At 34.5% G+C, this 19,458-nt stretch overlaps 1 protein-coding gene across 3 annotated transcripts in view; it reads left to right on the forward strand.

Moving 5' to 3' along the window:
* The first annotated feature begins 559 nt into the window (after window positions 1-559).
* LOC127868873 (protein grainyhead-like) overlaps window positions 560-19,458 on the forward strand; it is a 47,614-nt gene continuing 28,715 nt past the window's right edge. For 2 of the 3 annotated variants that reach the window (XM_052411010.1, XM_052411011.1), the window contains exons 1-2: window positions 7,461-7,567; window positions 18,800-19,123. In XM_052411010.1, the coding sequence (XP_052266970.1) occupies window positions 7,464-7,567; window positions 18,800-19,123 (428 nt within the window). In that variant the 5' untranslated portion in view covers window positions 7,461-7,463. Of the gene's footprint in view, window positions 787-7,460; window positions 7,568-18,799; window positions 19,124-19,458 lie in introns of those variants that run through there. The other variant, XM_052411012.1, reaches the window with a different exon arrangement.

Raw genomic sequence — 19,458 nt, forward strand, 5'->3', positions numbered from 1 at the left:
ATATTTAAGTAATACATTTGTATTACCATCACTTTCAATATGATAGGGGCCAATCTTTTTGAAAGTCAAGAAAGTTTCAAATAACACAGTGTTTAAACACTTTTTGGTAGGAAAATAGTTTGGCTGGTGAGGACATGGATAAATCCGTACGCGGCTAATTTATAAATAAAGAATTTGTTTTATATATATTTATGAGTATTCGCCTTCAACCAGACACTTGATTGAAAGAGGCCTATTCCTTTTAATCAATATCAATTAATGGTGTTTTAATTTGAATTTAACATCAATTTATGACCTATATTTAACAACAAAAATATATTCATATACTTTAATAACCGTGGTGAAAGCCTTGGCGTCAAGATCCTTATTAATAATTCATACAAACGTATTCGACGCTATTTCATGCGTGAAGTTCGGTAAACAAAATATTTGAATTAAATTTTGTATAAATACGGGACTGAACGCGGTTATTGGACATGCTTTGTTGCTCCTGTTTAAGTTGCGTGTGTACATGAACATTCGCCGTCTAAATCTAAAATCCATTTCCTAAAAGCGCCCGCGTTCAATACGGAGTACAATATCGTTGGACCTTGTCAATGGGACTCAAAAGATCTTTAGCAGGTGACAAGCGTAGTGATACATTACGCAATGACGGCGTCCGTAGTTTCTGAATTGTGAAACCTGCTTCGGGATCTAACTATAGTTTGTACAGAAAACTGGACTAACGGGTTTTCCTGGTTTTGCGGGTCGGAGTAATTTTAGAATGAGTCTAAATGTATCCTCAAGGTAGGCCGTGCGACGTTTTTTTAATTACAACTTGATATGTTTATGCGATATGGTATTTATTGTTAAGTGCCAAGTATAATGTAGTTGTGTAATCATATTATATATTATATAAAGGAGCGATTGATTCACAAGTTTATACCATGTATTATAATATGGCAATTTTGGAAATATGTGTTTGGATTAATAGGATAAATCTACATATGTGATTTGTAACAAAATGTTGGACATATGTGATGGAAGATTTTGTTTCAAATGTGATTCGTACGTGATTCTGAAAAAGATTGATCATTAGAGAATGTGGATAAATGTAGATACGCGTACTTTAAAGGTAGGTAAAAATGTGATACGGCAGATGAAGTAGATGCAATTGAATATGTTATATTAAAACAGCATATTATTTTTGTTAGAAAATCGATTGGTTTTTTAAAATTATATATTTGTTCAATACATATTGAATGTTTGTCGGTTTTCCAATGATGATCTAACATTGGCCATGGTGCGAACTTTTGTTGAGATATTATAATGTTTTAAGCACAAAGAACTTTAAACAAAATACTCTACATACGATTAAAGTATACTTTTATAGTATATATAGTATTTTTTTTAAAGGTCACTGTGGTTTTAAGTTGCAAAGTTTATATAATGTAAGCATGGCGGTACGGCGAACATTATCATTCTAGCTAAAATACTTTGTTTGAAGGTACATAAGTAGGCTTTAACCCATTTATGCCTAGCGTCTAGAAAAAAGGCCTGGGCAAACAGCGTAGACCCAGATGAGACGCCGCATGACGCGTCGTCTAATCTGGTTCTGCGCTGTTTGCCTAAAAGAATGTCTGTAAGAAATATTCTTAATATAGAAATAAATATACTAGACATCCCTAATTTTGGAAATAAATTGATCCAAATTAAAAGGATGGGAGAGTCCACTAAGCATAAATGGGTTAATGATTATTCCAAGTGATTAGACAATTTATCATCGCCGTCACGAGTTTCCAAAGTATAGCCTTTTGGACTTACTATTTACTTACGTGAGTTAGATGGAAAATAAACATTATACTGAGTCAGATATACGCTATGGTCTCACATCAACTAATCATGCACTCGTTGTATGCCCGTGATTTTATTTGTAAAACTATTGATGACAACTAAATAGAAGCTGAATAAAGAACACATCATAAAAATCAATCGTTTAAAAGCTATAATACATTCACGAAAGAAAAATCAATTCTACCTTAAAGACATTCATAATTGATAAACTTTTATTGTCCAGTGCTTGTAGGGTGTATGATATGGTTAGAAAATATTAGGTTTAAAATAATTTCTTTGATTTTTTTATCCCTTTTCGGATATATATAAGTACTGAAATGATACAAGATTTCTAGCATAATTCAAGTTTTTATTTAAAACATGTGCGAGTATAATATATGAAATTAAGATTTATCGCGACATCTAAACAGATTTATTTTTATGCATTTAAAGCAACGCTGACTAGAGTGTCGTTAATAATGATAAATTACTTAATTGAAATACAAAGCACGATAGCGTTACATCAAGCTGTATACATGCGTAAAACGTACATATGAATTGTTTTACATTCAATTATGTTACAGTTATGATTTAAGTATTGATGATTATCATTTGTCTAAAAACAGCGTGAGAATTTTTTTTTATTTGAATGTCATTGACCGATTCGTTAAATAGTTAAATATTGTTAACAGTTAAAATATTATAGCGAGTTTCTTTGATAGCGATTGTAAAAGTTATTGAACTTCTGTTGTAAGTTCACTAAGAAAATCAACAGTGATATAGCTTTGAAATATGTTAACGAAATACTAGAATAAGCACCATTTGTTTCTACTTTGGTATCATCATTTAATATTAACAAAGTACACACACTTCAAAAAAATATGTTTACCCTTCACGTTACAACATAATAAACTAATGTGAAATATATTTAACGTCCAAGTGTTATTAGACAATTCCATCAACGCTTGGACGCTTAAAATAAACGTTCATGATTTGCGTCGCTGTGAATTGGCAGTTTCTGAGTTCGCAGTGGTTTGTCGCTGTGGTTTGGGAGGTTTAGGTATCGCTTTTATAATATGGAATTTCGTGTCCCTTAACCATTAAACACAATTTCCGCAGCACCTGTGGGTTTTTCATTAAAGCAAATGTTTAATTGGCCATCGTTGTTGGAAGCCATAGATGAACCTTTGACCGCGCGGAATTAGGTTTAAGTGACACAAACGAAACTAGTCAGGCGTGCTTTAACCTCCATGGGCAATCCTACTGAACGGCCAGATTGAATCCAAATAATTGAAAAACATGCTGAGAGCCTTTAAATTTGGCTTTATGAATAGCTTACCATGTCAGCAGTAGCCATTATATAATTGCTTAACTTATAAGTGTGTTGAATAAATGACACATACAGACATGAACTCACGTGGTCAACGATATAATGTCATTTTGTTTGAACCGTAGACGGTGCGAAGACATTAAGATCTATTTAATCGATTTAAAAACGGGGATGATATTAACTTTTAACGTTACTTTAGGTGCATTTGCATATTAATGCATGTCATATGATTGTCATTAAAACTTAACAATGCTGATGCTAGTGTAGTAATTTAATACCATTTCTGCAATATTAAAATTTCTTAAATTAACAATTGAAATAGAAAATAGTTTGAAATGTCTATACATATAACTATATTGAATTTGTCTATTATTAACTTAATCAAGACACATTAGTTATTATACTGTGTCAGTGTCAAGCGTAGAACAATGATAGCGATCGGTTATTTGTGTATGGTATTCCGAGTATTTGAAAAACGGTGTACACAATTAAACGTTATCATGTGATCTTTGCTGCCCTGTTTTTCTTTCACATGAAGCGAAGCGAACGTTAGTCATGACCTGCTGTTCGTAAACATATGACAATACACGGGTACAGGCGTTATCTGATCATCTTCGCCCGTCGAACAAAGATACCACCACCCTAGGGCCATTTTGTTACACATCTCTAGTCAAAATAATAAGCATAACATAATGTATTTGATATCTAAAATCTGAACTGATCATTCAGACGTTTTATTTCAGTGGTATGCAATTATCGATTTTATTAAAACACGCCCATTAAAAAATAATATTACAGTTCAAACATGGCAAAGTTATGTTCGGCATGCTCTGTTTAACATCGATGCATCTCATTGCATAGAATTAGACTGACTGTTTTGAACTTAAGTATAAAGCAGTCGTATATAGTAATTGTAAAAGTATTGACGTTGAAGAAAGTTTTTATAAAGTTTTTAAATGAGCATTTTGAACATGTATACATTTATAATATTGTATATGTATTGTGTGTATGCTGGGGCCTGCGTTTCAGATATCTGTGACGTTTATTGCACCATCGCACACAAGTATTCGGCGTAATAACAACTTTGGTACAAATGAGAAAATTATACTATTCCCTTCTCACACATTGTTGACTACATTTGGAGCAAACTCATGCATTACAAAATTGGAATTTACCCAAGGTTTGAAAGTGACGGGTCAAACCGTTTTAAATTCGCAATGTTTGTCAGGCTGTCAAATTCGATTGAACTACAACCAGACGGGACGCTGTTTAACAAAAGATGCAATATCATGTTACACATCACATTGTGTACTTTTTTCTTCGTCAATAAATCAGCTGAATTTATCAATTAATCAAATAAAAACACTAAGTACTTGGCTGTCCTACATATAATGCGTTACTGTTAAGTATAATCAAATAACTATAAGCGAAATAGTACGTATTGGAGATCCGTGCTTCGTGTAGTTTCATTGCAACGTTTGCATGCTTTAATATATCGCCATTTATATAAACCGATAAATACGCATTTTGCGTAATCGTTTATGACATACAGGTTATTATGTTTGAAAAATGATTGTTCATAAATGTGTTAAAAAAACTGAAGCCAGGGTCTGTTGATAACCCTATTTATTCAAAACGACAGGGGCTAAAGTTCGAGCTCTCGATTAAGGCTTCTAATTTCTTGAACATAAATGCCTCCGCCCAGAGCTATGTAAAGGTACAGTCCTTGCTTATACTTAGTTTACTTAACAAACCTATGAAGACACGCGATCACAAGGTCGTTAGTCACAATAAGTATGAAATAGACATCGAAATCGAAATTTTATATTAGAACTTCTAATTTTCTTTTATAATAATTTTATTTTTATACATGAGCATTATAATCTCGATGTGCCTATTACTGGGTTCGAAATAGCCGAGTTCGAATTCGACAATAATCATCTATTAAAATAACGATGGGAAAGATATGAACCGACACAATCAAAATGACGAGGACTTCGGATTAACGTCAATCTACTGTAATTATAATGCTAAACTCCAAACATATTACTAACCGAGTGTTTAATCTTTTAAGGCGGGTAACCATTTGGTCACTGTATTTGATTAGTCATCAATACAGTATTGATTTTTAATAATTATAAATTGATCGAGGATTCACTGATTTGGTCACGATCTTTTCGAATTATAAAAGTTCAATAGTGTGAAATATTTGTTGCCTTGCAAATAAATATCAACACACCTACACAAACAGAAACACACTTTTATTTAGTGTGACTATACGTATACGCCTGAACGTTTTAAATTTACAATTTATGAAACTAATTAAACATGTTGTCCTTTAGACATTTAAATGAAATAATGTCATCTCAAACTGAATACAAATGTTGCTAAACCGGCAAGATATCAATATATCGTTTGTAAGAGCGAGAAAAATAACTGCATGGGAAAATATTTTTACAGTGATGGCTAATTTCACGATTCAATGATATTCTATGAAATTAAATTCAAAATTGTCGCCAAGTTTAACATCTGACACACACTGACTGAAAATAATAAAGGTTTTATGGTCGGAAAGTAAAGCATTTAGTTATCAAAAACACATAAAGTGTAACTTGAGCTGCAGCAGAAGGAGAAACAACCATTAATATACAATACACATGTATGTCCTTTAATTAGGACCATCCAAACAATGACATATTTGGAAATGTATAAATAAAATATATGTTATTGACCAAAAAGTTATCAGTACTCGATATCCATGTGTTAATCTATTAAATGAAATCGAATGTAAGTCATTCTAATAAATGTATAGAGTCATATGTTATTTTCAACAGTTTTCTCACATTTTTGTTAATTGTTCGTTATGACATATTTGTGCGGTAAACTTAAAAAAGTCGTGTTATTTCAGTGCAAAATAATATATACAACACGAGTAACCCTGGAATTAATTTCCTTGTTACACCATCAAAAGACGACTCTCGCAAATTACTACACGTTTTGATTAGTTATCATAATAAAACTATTTAAAACTGACGGAGCACACAGGCTAATCTGTACGCCTATTTACGCAAGGGCATTGACCCTTTTTCCAGATCGAGACTAAAAATTCATTACGTAGGGATATGAATGAAATAAATATGTCCAGGATGATTTATATTTTTTTAAATCCTTTTTGTTGGTATTCAATGAACTCTTTATTTATTTCGGTTAGTTTGGACAAAGCCTATGTGCGGGAAGTAAACGTGTAAGGTAATAAAATCAAACATAAATATTATAGAACTGTTGTCCGTTACTCAAGAAATGCGTTTTCGTTACTATCACGCAATACAAAAGGTTAAAGTATTCTTAGGGAAGATGTTTGTGAGTGTGCAGTTTAGGGAAAACAAATAGTCTAATAATATTCCTGGTTGTGTTTCCCTTATTGAATATCGATATTTTGTATATTTCGAATATCCGAAAAAGCATACTTCTTTTGATCAAAACCATACTATAACAGTAAAAATTTATTTGCGCGAAACTAAACTGCAGAGTATGTCCTTAAACTGTTATGTGAGAACATCATGGTCACACATAAAACTGAACATCATTGTTAGAAACATTCACATGCACATGACTGCACGCTTCGTTAATATCGCTTGCAATTTATCATTTAGTTGAAATTTGAATCGAAATCACTAGAGTGTTGGACGGAGTTTAATTGCTCATTGTATAATGAAATCTTTCATCAAGCGTTTCATTGTATTAACCAGAATTTACACGTAATTTATTTGCGTACATATTTAACCTCAGAATGCTGAATTGTTAACTTAAAATGTTGCACATTATATCGGTAAAGCGATCTAAGTCGCCGAAATCATCATCATTCTCATCGTCCTCCTCCTTCTCCTCCTCCTTCTCCTCCTCCTTCTCCTCCTCCAATCTCCTCCTCCTCCTCCTCATCATCCTCCTCCTCCTCCTCCTCCTCCTCCTCATCATCATCATCATCATCATCATCATCATCATCATCATCATCATCATCATCACCATCATCATCCTCATCATCATCATTATCACAATCAACACCATCACCACCACCACCGCCATCATAATCATCATCATCACCATCATCATCAGCATCAGCAGCAGCAGCAACAACGGCAGCATCCTCGTTATCATCATCAGCATCAGCATTAATATCAGAATCAGCAGCATCAGCATCATGATTATTATCGGCATCGTTAAAACAAATAGGTTATGCTGTCATATATGTCACTAATAACTAGTAGCCAGTCTATCTACTCAGCGGGATCGCTCTCCTCGATATTCCCGTGCACGGCATTTCATGCTACTTTTCACATGTGCATTTGCCCTGACATTTTTGCAAAGAATGAAAATGGATAACAGCGTGTGTTTCAAATGTGTAAGCAAGTTTTCTGGGAAGGTGATGTAAGTTCATATTTTATTTTAAACAAAAGTATTTTAAATTGTTATGTTTTCTTAGTATTTTGTATTCAAACAATGTTTTTTTATTAATTTGACCACCACGCAGTGACTATAAATTTAATCGATTGACTTCGATCACAATAGATCTGCATAGTACGGAATACGTGTAAAATGCCATGTGACGTCGAATTAACGTGTCCTTTCCGTAAATGCGATTCACACTTTCCGTAAATGCGATTCACACAGGCGTGTGTTGGTATAAGAAGGCAAAGTGTATGGGGTATTACGATACATAGTAATTGGAAATCACACCAGTTTCTTTTATTTATAGCGTAAGTGCATCGGCCATGTGCGCACTGTCAAAATCCAAGTTGATGATTAATGAAATGTTTGAAGGACATACACTTATTAACTAACACAATCATAATTGGACGTCTGAAGTATGTCAAACGATTATGGTATTCATGGTTCTAGCATGCTATGCATTGAATCTGAAACATATACATGTATATTATTATAGAATATTTATATTAACTTTAACGATATATTCAGTATTTTCAAATTTACTACTGTTGTACTCCCCCTATTTCTGATTTAAGTGGAGGAGTTGTCAGTTACTGGAGTATGTATGTGCGCTTAGTACTGGAAGTGTTAGTATATAGCTGAGATGCTGTTGCATTCGGCGAAAAATCAAAACAGACACAATACTCTATATCTATGTCTGATCACTTTGTATGAGTTGTGTGCAAGAATATTAATAGTTAGATACTTATATAACTAAGTAAAACTTCACACAATATGACCTTCAAAGATATGGAGAAATAGATAATTTCAACAAAGAAGGCATATTCGCAACGTTTTAGCGACATAACTTCCAAACAAAAAATAATATAATAGCGCAAAGCAATACACACATCTTTCCAAAACACAAAACATGTATGTCAGATACCTTATATAATTGGGTTGTGCTCTGTTAAAAGGGGGTTAATGCATGTGCGTTAAGTGTCGTCCCAGATTAGCCTGTGCAGAGTAGTGACGACAATTTCCGTTTTTTATGATATTTAATGTTTAAAAAAAGTATCTTCTTAGCAAAAATCAAGTTAAGGCAAAAGTCCCTAAATAGCCTGTGCTGACTGTACAGGCAAATTTGGGACGACGCTTTACGCAGATGCATTAAACCCCCTTTTCACAGAGCACGGCTTAATTATTCGATAGCCCAAGCGTGTCTAGAACCCGTCGTGTGATCGATAACTTTTGCAATCAACGGTTGTGACAATAGTGATTGGAATATCGATCTTTTATTGATCAATCATCATGTTGTTGGAATGACAATCATAACAAAACAACTGATTTAATTAAATCTGGAATAGAAAATGTAGTTTTATGGTCGATCCGGAAATGTTTATTACTGGTTAACACACTGTTATATACTTTTTAATCACAGCTATTTTTAAGAACGAATCAGCATCAGGCCACAGGTAGCGTGTGGCTATGATATTAATTAGTAAAAACATCATTTTGAATGAAAAATAATCAAATTATAACGTGTGTTATTGTAGTTGTTTGATCAAAATTTGTCACCATTTCACATAATTTTATTTCGACCAATTACCACACGGCTTTGATTTTTATCAAAAAATAGTATGCCTGAAGCATAATGATGTTGATTGCTTTATGCTCATATCAGTCTATATCTAAGTGCGAACAATAGAGATGTTAGTACTTGCGTGTTTGGATTCATAGTCACCTTCGTGTAACATAGATCTGCAATGATTGTGATTATTCATTTCAAACCTCTTGCAGTGGAACGCTCACCATGCGGATGAATGGTTCCCACTACATTCACGCGTAAATTCGTCCATATCTGAAAGTATTATGGTTGTGTACTAGTTATAACTTAAAGGGCCATACCGGTTGTATTTCCTTTAAATATATAAATGCATCAAAACAATCTATATTCAATCTTTTCAAGCAGACCTGTATCTAGTAGCAATGTTACATTATCAAAACTGCGGTGAAAATTATAAATAATTACAAAAAATGTGTCTTCAATACACGTCTCTGATAGGATTCGAAACGCGCCTACACAAATTGCTTACCCGTACTCTAATGTAAATTTCAATCAACTGTTTGATACATACTGTTTAAAAGATATTATTTTGGAAAATATAATACCGTATGCCCCTTTATTGAAAATCTTGAAAATTTTATCTTAAACTGGTATCGGTCGATTTTCTTACCACCACCGAATATCATATCATATTAAATGACACTGTAGTTAATACTTGTGTTTTTTATTACAAATATGACTCAATATAATTTATAAGCCAAAAAATTGGATTTTAAAATGCTTAACATATAGTAACAACTTTCCATCGGTCATTGTTACGCGTCAAATAGGCGCCAATTAAGAGTTCTCATGTATGGACCGTTAAACACCAATAGGTAAAACTTGTTTTCCGATTCAAATATGATGAAATGTCATACATGTTTGAAAATGAAATGGGAAGACGATTAAAATGCATTGAGGTCAGGATGACCGAGGACTCATTAACGGTGTTTTCAGTAGGTTAGAATGATACGTATCTTAGTTGATAATAAAAGTCTGAATATATAAACCCCAGCAAGAAAGTACCGTGTTAGTATTACGAATTGATAGCGTTTTTAACGTTTACTGAATGAATGATACAATACACGTTTATTTGTTTATTTTTTTTAATGTCTCGTTTTCAGTCTAATGGTATCCGAGTTTCATTGATTTTTAATGGATTTTGATTGAACATTTCGTGGTCTTGTTGTGGTTAAAAATAATCTTGGCTCCCTTTAAATCCAGTCATCATTCATGTTTTGACGACTTCAGGCATCATTAAATTGACGCAAATGTTAGCCATGTATATAAATACGCAATTATGCACGTTTAAATACAGTGTTTACTGCGCCTTAAGAGTCAGTCAAGTGAGAAGCCGAGGTGCATGTCTGGCCTTCTGAATTGCTTTTCTATATCAAATGAATTGTGTACATGCGAGTCAGTATTGGTGTAGTTTTTAAGTTTATTCAATACGTAAATGGTAACAAATTGTATTCCAGGCGATAAATGATCATTGTCAGGCCAAGCAAGAATCGATTTTGTAAGCCCCCGAAGGAGGGCATATAGTGACCGCACTGTCCGTCTGTCAGTCTGTCTGTCCGTCACACTCTTGCGTTTAGATTTCGACAATTGCTCATAACTTCTATGTCGCTTCAGATGTAACCTTCATATTTGGTATGCATGTGTATATGGACAAGGCCTTTCGAAACGCACAACAATTTTTACCCCTTTGACCTTGACATTGAACTTAGGGTCCGCATTTAGGTTTCGAAATCTGCGTTTAGGTTGCGAAAAAAAGCCGGGGCATATGTCTTCCGATGGAGACAGCTCTTGTTTTCTATCATATTCGTTGTTTTTATAAAATTGTCCACTAAACGCCTGGTCGTGCGATAAATCCGTTCCTATGATCGCATTTCATCGCATACGAAATATAGGTCAAATTGTTGTATACAAGTCAAACCAATTCACAAAACAATACTTAAACAACTTTATTAAATGAATATTTAAGTAGTAGGGGGATATAATAGAGCTGGCTTTTCTGAAGACAATCTTTAAGTATATTATAGCCATTGTGATGACACATGTTGTTTTTCATGTTGTATGAACTAGATACTGATATTTTTTTATTATTGCCAAGGCAACATGACAAAATATGACCAACGCCACAAATTTACTCCCAACTATTTTTTCTCTCTCAAGCTTATGGTATTTTACGTTGATTTTAACTCTGTTGGATTCAATTATTGAAGTAATTAAACATTACAAGTCCGTACGTCTTAACACATTTGAACAGACATATACAGCTTTTTCGAAGGGAAGCGGGTGGACAACAGAAAATAATATGAAACCTTCAAAGATTTTTAAAAGTTTTATTAAAAGTTTAAAAGTATATCTTCGGCTAAATGTAAAATATAACTGGAAAGAGTGTATCGTTATGTTATTTTAGTTACCAAATCCATTTAATGACAGTATTAAAAGTTACATTCAAACTTTTTTTGGAAGAAAATATGTTGGTTTTACCTCTGTTCTAGTAAAATTAATTGAAAAGATGGAGTGCACTAGCATCAATCAAACGTTAAATTGAATGGCCTTTACTGTGCCCAGGGGCTTTCGAATACATAACCATTAACACCTACCAATTCAATCTCTTGTAATGACTAATCACTTTGTTAACCAAGTGTATCGGCGTTGTTAAATCAGATATTTACACCAATTTTCTGACATAAGTGGGCCAAAGTACCCATTAGAACACCCCATCCATTACTTTAATTGTACCACATACTAGTATGTATGTTTGTGTACCTTGGTCGGAAAAATTGATTTTAAAATAGTGCAATTTCTTTGATTATGCAGAGGACAAAATTAATTTGAAACTCTCTCTCTTGGGAAGCGCGGTTTAATGTGCATGAAGTGTCATTCCAGATTGGCCTTTGCAGTCCGCACAGGCTTACAGGGACGATACTCTCTGTGCAGTCCGCACAGGCTTACAGGGACGATACTCTCTGTGCAGTCCGCACAGGCTTACAGGGACGATACTCTCTGTGCAGTCCGCACAGGCTTACAGGGACGATACTCTCTGTGCAGTCCGCACAGGCTTACAGGGACGATACTCTCTGCTTAGACTGCGCGTTTGGTTAGAAGAGACTTCCTTTAAACGAAAAATTCCTGTGCGGCCTGCACGGGAAAGACAGTGACGATACTGCGCACACGCATTAAGCCCCATTTTCCCACTACGCAGCTAAAATGAATAGTGATTTATTTTATACTTTATAAACTTTGGTTTTGGGATTTCATAACATTATTTTTATCAATTAAATACATATATAAGCTTATATAGAAATATTTACTATACTCATGTACCATTAAGTTTGGTACACATTCGATATATCAAACAAAAACGAACTGACCAAATCAAATATGTAACACAACCAATAAATGTTTATCCCCACGCTTTTTAAAAGCGTTGGAATATTGTGGTTATCTCCGGCGTCTGTCCGTTCGTCCTGGCTTCTATCTCCTCCTACACTATTAGCACTAGAACCTTGAAACTTACACACATGGTAGCTATGAGCTTATGTGCGACCCTGCACTATTTGTAATTTTTATCTGACCCCTGGGTCACTCATCTTTTTAGGTTATTTTACATTAACTTCTTCATTTTTACAACAATTTACTTCAACTTGATTCTGAACCTCTCGTCTGACAATACGGTCAATCCCAACTATGCATGGCCCCATTACCAACCCTGGGGCGCCCCGCCCACATAGACCACACCCACCCCAAATTGCCTTTTACTATAATTTCTTCATTTCTACACCGATTTACTTCAAATTGATACTGAACCTCTCTTATGACAATACGGTCAATCTCAACTATGCATGGCCCCATTACCAACCCTGGGGCGCCCCGCCCACATAGACCACAGCCAACCAAAATCCATATGGTTGTCCTGTCTCATGGTGTCTTTGCTAATGTATATATTTTATGTATTATTGAGCCTAGTCCTGAGAAAACGAGACTCAAAGCATGTGCGTAAAGTGTCGCAGATTAGCCGTCACAGCTCGGACTTCACAAGCTGACGACTCCATACGCATAAGTATAACGCCCAGTTTTTTTTCAAACGGACTTACTTATGGCTCAGAATAATATATAAAATATGCGGCTCTATTTATAAAGCAAGAAGGAAAACAGCAAATAAATACAGGCGTTTGTGCCTGCAAAACATGATGTTTTAATAATGAAATCAATCTTTGTTAATTATCGTTGTGAATGTCGTGTTGTAATATGTTATCTAAACTTTGATTTGCACATTCTATTCACACACTGGGAAAATGCATATTGTAGAAATTAACATAACGAATACGAATACGGTTTAATAAATTTTTCATTTATGAAAAAATATTCGCGTAAGCAGGTCATTCAAAACTGGACCTGGTTTTTCACAATTGTTGTTTCTTTTAAAGATATACGAGTGTTTTTCTTGGTATACCGTGCTTAATGCATGTGCGTATTGCACCGGTTAATATGAGACGACATCTTACGCACTTGCATTTAGTCCTGTTTTCCCAGAGCGATTCTCATGTACATAGTTGTCATCATTATACACAATCCAAATACAACAGAAGAAAAGATGTTAAAACTCGCACTTGCAAATTAGCTCATCGATTTTCAAATTTAATTTCGGGTCATGGTGACAAATTATTGTTGTCCGAAATAAGAATAATGCTACTGAACATATCTAGTTAGTGTCAATTCTTTATTTTTCAGTCATGGCTCATTAAATTCTTTACAATTATATTGTCATTATTTGTGAATACCTACCACATACATAAAGTTCAGTAAATAGGAATACATAATTGTTTCTATTGAATATTCATAAATTGAGCAGGGAAAAAACTGGTATCGGTATTTGTTATCGACCTACTGTCCCGTGAAAGGTTGTTATAAATGTGCCATTCATGCGTATTTAAAAAGACACTTATGCTATTGATTTATAATCGATACAAGAGACAAGCGCCAGTAATGTGAAAGGCTCAGGTTGGTGAAGATGATTCTTTAGGAAACTATACCAGCGTTAATATCCATCCATGGGACGGAGTAGGACAGTGAATACTCGGTTAACGGACGATACTTTCCATTTGTTTCTTCGGGAATCGATCGGAAACGCAATCTGCAAATCTTCAATCAATGCGCCTGCGAATCGTTTTCGATTAATGAAAATCTCGAGTAGATTGATTTAATTGTTATAAACAAGTTCGATATTGAGACATTCCTCATCCATGAGTACGATTATGTTCGGCCAGAAGAATTTGCAATTAGGCGTTTTTCTTTTTTCATACGCGACGTCGTTTAAACACACATTGATGTTACCGTGTTGGAATTAGAATTATATTTTATGCAAGGCACGCATACACGCATACAAATTAGAGCCAGATAAATACTCCAAATCAACGAATATTTCATAAAATAATTGGGGAAATATTTGTTGATTTGAGTATTTATGTGGCTTAAAAGGAAAATGTTCATCATTGCGGTTGATTTCTGCGGTAGACTGCCAGATTGTTCTTGCGTGTTGGCGGGTTTGAAGACGGTAGCAAACAGGCAAGTACGAAATAATATGAGCCGTGCTCTGTGAAAAGGGGGTTTTATGCATGTGTGTAAAGTTTCGTCCCAGATTAGCCTGTGCAGTCCGCACCGGCTACTCAGGGACAACACTTTCCGCCTAAACTTGATTTTTGCTAAGAATAGATTTTCTTAAAACGAAAAAAAATATACTAGCGGAAAGTGTCGTCCCTGATTAGCCTGTACGACTGCACAGGCTTATCTAGGACGACACTTTACGCACATGCATTAAACCCCCTTTTCACAGAGCACGGCTCATATCAAATATACCCGCTAGGTTGATCAACACAGGCGCAATAGAAACAGTTCTGACAATGTTCGCCCTGTTATCGTTTTGTTGATTATTTGTCGTTTTGCAATGTTGTTGTTGTGGCGAGTTTCAAACCAGCAAACAAGTCAACACTAGAGGAGAACGATCAAAACATCCACCAGAACAACAAAAAAGAAGCCATGAAGCGGCTCATAATAACTCGTTTGGGTGATTCATTGCAACCTTAATACCTACCGATGCGTAATATATATCGCTAAATTTATATTTATTACAAGGTTACACTTCACAAAGCAGTTCTTTGTAGCCAGTTCGGGTATAACCCGATCTTACCAATATACTGTGTGGGAGTATACAGGGTGGAAGTGCGTGATATTTTGTAGTTTTCAACATTCCGACATGCTTTTTCTATTCACTGCCTGAAGATAAATATCTAAGGACAAATTGCGTTAAATATTGCGGTTAAGTCTTGCAAATCTAAATTACCATTCCCTGTCGAATATCGTTGTTAAAGAAAGCGTATGTTTATATGTTGAATTTGGTCAACGAATCTTACTTTTTTAACGCTAGAATGTGCATAGATGTTGAGTTATTTTCCCCTCAATTTCATCCAAGACAATAAATCTTATGCATTGAGCAGAGTCATTCCTAAGTGACAGTCTGTGCACAAGACTAATTATTATCCTCCGAAACTAGCGCAACTGAATGCTGGTCACAGACGGAAAACCGCGCATATAAAAAGTATCGTATAACATTGTCAATAGGCTGTAAAAAAAAATCAACGGGTAACGTGGTTGAATAAGTGCCATGCTCTTACAGATGAAATGACGTTTAGATGATTATGAAAGGAGATTTATATACAAAGACCCGAAGTCCTTCAGTCACGAAACACGATAATGCTTCGATGGACAACGATCAACAATATGAGCCGAATTACTCGACAATGTGTATTATGCTTATATGCTGCAAGCAAAGCTTCAAACCTTTTATGGATTTTTTGTGTGAAAAAAGTCTCTTCTAAACGAATATCCAGTCAGGTCGGAAAGTGTCGTCCCAGATTAGCCTTTGCATGCTGTACAGGCTAATCTGGGACGATTCTTTACGCACATGCATTAAACATTGGTTTTCCATAGCTCTGTTCATATGCGAAGATTATAATAACGACGTTATTGCTCTAATTATTAGTTTGTAATTTCGTGTACAATGTTGATATCGAATAGCTCAGTTCAATCAAATAGAAATCTGGCAAGATTGCTTGATTTAGCAGTTATGTTGTTTTTTTCATAATGTTCATTTATGTCACTAACAGCGGTATTCTTCAAAAACGCAAGCAGCACTCAAGAGCATTTACATTATTTAACTGGAAAAAAGCTAAATCGACGTTTTTATCTATACTATATATAGTTTTAACCGAAAACCAGTGAAACAATGATCATTCTTATGATTCAAATTAATAACAAGATATTTCGCGACTTTACTTGGTACGAAATTTCTTAGCGGGATCACAAAATTACAGCTCCCGCTAAGACAATTCGTAGCGACTAAAGTAGGATTATAAAGCGAATATATATACGAAATATACGCTTATCATTTTCTTGCTGAATTTACAAGTAATAAAGGGTATGAAAGGGCGCAAATTACCTGTTTCGGCACGGATGTCGCGCAATCTTGATCATCAACACCCCCTTTGTCATGATATTCAATATAAAACCAAAGAAAATCTACAGTATATCAGGAATGCAAAGTTCTGGCATAGATCGAGGTCAAAGATTGTTGTCAGTGTACGTTTTGCGAGACATTTGCCCATTAACCTAAATAAAATTATGTGAAATTTGACCTTTTGCTTTACAAAGCAGAGTTTTGCTATTGTGCTTCAAAAGAGCATACGTCATTGCCTTTATAAAACACGCTGTTTATGCTTAAAAAATGAAATTGTGTATTTAAAAAACAGTATATTGGCATTTCAATAGGATATTATTTTACAGGTCTTTTTTATATTTCTATATTTTTCGTGTATGAATCGTTGACCAGGTATTCATAATAGAACGCAAAGTATACACATATTAGTGGCTCAGTAGCTTGACGTCATTATGTATTTAAATTTTAAAGGAACTCGGTCCTATCTATCTACTGTACTAACAAAGGTACCATTTGAAAACACATTATCCTCAAAATATTTATTAGTCCCCTACCGGTTTTGCGCTCTGTGTGTCTGTCAGTCTGTCACACTTTTCTGGATCCTGTGATAACTTTAAAAGTTCTTAATATTTTTTGCATGAAACTTGGAACATGGATAGATCGCAATATGGACATTATGCACGTCATTTCATTTTGTTCCTACGTCAAAAATTATGGTTGCTATGGCAACAAATAGACTAGAAATACTGCTGAAAATGGTGTTATTTCTGGATCCTGCGATAACTTTAAAAGTTCTTCATATTTTTTCATGAAACTTGAAACATGGATAGATGGCAATATGGACATTATGCACGTCATTTCATTTTGTTCCTAGTCAAAAATTCTGGTTGCTATGGCAACAAATAGACTAGAAATACTGCTGAAAATTGTGGTTTTCTGGATCCTGCGATAACTTAAAAAGTTCTAAATATTTTTTCACGAAACTTACATGGATAGATGGCAATATGGTCATAATGCACGTCATTTCATTTTGTTCCTACGTCAAAACTTCTATGGCAACACATAAAAAAATATCTGATAATGGTGGAATTTCTGACAATGGTGAAGCCGGTAGGGGACTTTTATTGCTTGGCAATAGTCTTGATTTATTGCCGCATTATCCCAATATTTTGATAGAGCAGACAATATATACATTATTGATTACTTTCTGTTAGCATGTTTCGATATGTTGAGTGTTTTCTGGAAATTGTTGAAAAGAAATTGAAAAAATCCTCTATTATTTAAAATAAATTAGCAGCACTTACTTGGTTTGTATTATTTATCATATTTTATGAAGTGCACACAGACTGTCCATTTATATATATATATATATATATATATATATATAATATATATATATGTCATTTAGTCATTTGAATGTATATTAATTTGTTTAACGTTAATTACCATCGTTTCTTCGGGTCTGAACATAATAAAGACAGAATGTAAATACAATCATCGCATACAAGTAATTGTTGAACCCGAGTTGAGACCGGTTGAATTCAGAAGTGTTGTTCAATAAATTTCCTTCGTATTTAAGTTTCAGATTGCTTAATTGCAGCTTTTCATTCAACACAAATCATATAAATATTCGCAAAGAAGCGTTCTATTTTCAGTGAATCTTTGCAAACGTTCAAATATTTACCCTTATTAAAATTTACTTTCTTCACGTGTTATGTGCGAAAGGTCCCGTAGCATCCTTAAAAGCCTGGGAGTTTTGTTTGGATTGCAGACACGTCAAACATCTTCGCAATTAAAAATAATAGCGCCTTTGTCTGACACTTAAACTTTAAATACACAATCTTTGTCGCTTTAAAAAAAAAATAAACATATTTTATGTTATAATTGTTCGCATGATTGGCGTCGATAAAATATAAATTTTGTTATGTTCGGTAAAGTGATCAACACTTTTAACAGTATTATTTCATTTTCTATCGAAAGGAATATATTTCGCACCTTAGTTTATTCTATCGTTTAACTTTATATCAAATTGTATTTTTAACAGCCAGTTTCCTGCCTCAAGTTTTTCTATACCCTATATTAAACTATCACACTATGATGCTTTCTTAATTTATTATAGAGAGGTGCGCAAGTTAGAGCCAGCCAATAGCGCCCACAACTATGACGACAACAACAACGCCGACGACGACGGCGACGAAACGAACGACGGCTGCTGCAAGGTCACCGGTGCCGGCGGCAAAGCGGTGTCAGCGATGGACTGCCCTCCCGACGACATCCGGGCATTCTATGGTCACCCCTTGGCGGCCGCGACGGCATCGTCAAACGTGGCCGACACGCACGCTTCGGCAGTGGCTCTTCTTCATGAGTACATCAACCTACCGGCATTAGACAAGAGCGGGAAAAAGATTGGAGACAAGATCACCTCTGCTTATGATATTTTGAGGTGCGTTTATTTTACGAAATATGCACTTGTAAGGGAAGTAATTGCATTCGCAGTTTCTTCAAGCCGACATGCGATTGTCTACCTTGTATACATCTTAAATGTACAACCTCTGCTATAAATTCAAATAAGCTTGGACAATTGCGCAATTATTCTGAATATGTTTTATTGTTTACCTCGATTGCTTTGTTGATGCGTTTTGTTATTTTAAAGTAAATATAAACAAAGATGTACTTACATTATACAATTTGGTAGAACTGAGATGATTTTAAGACAGACTAAATACTTGAAATTCAATTTAACTTTTCAATTTACAATATGATAAAACCCAGTTAATG

The sequence above is a fragment of the Dreissena polymorpha genome, chromosome 2 (assembly GCF_020536995.1).
Source record: "Dreissena polymorpha isolate Duluth1 chromosome 2, UMN_Dpol_1.0, whole genome shotgun sequence".
Classification (NCBI taxonomy): Eukaryota; Metazoa; Mollusca; class Bivalvia; order Myida; family Dreissenidae; genus Dreissena; species Dreissena polymorpha.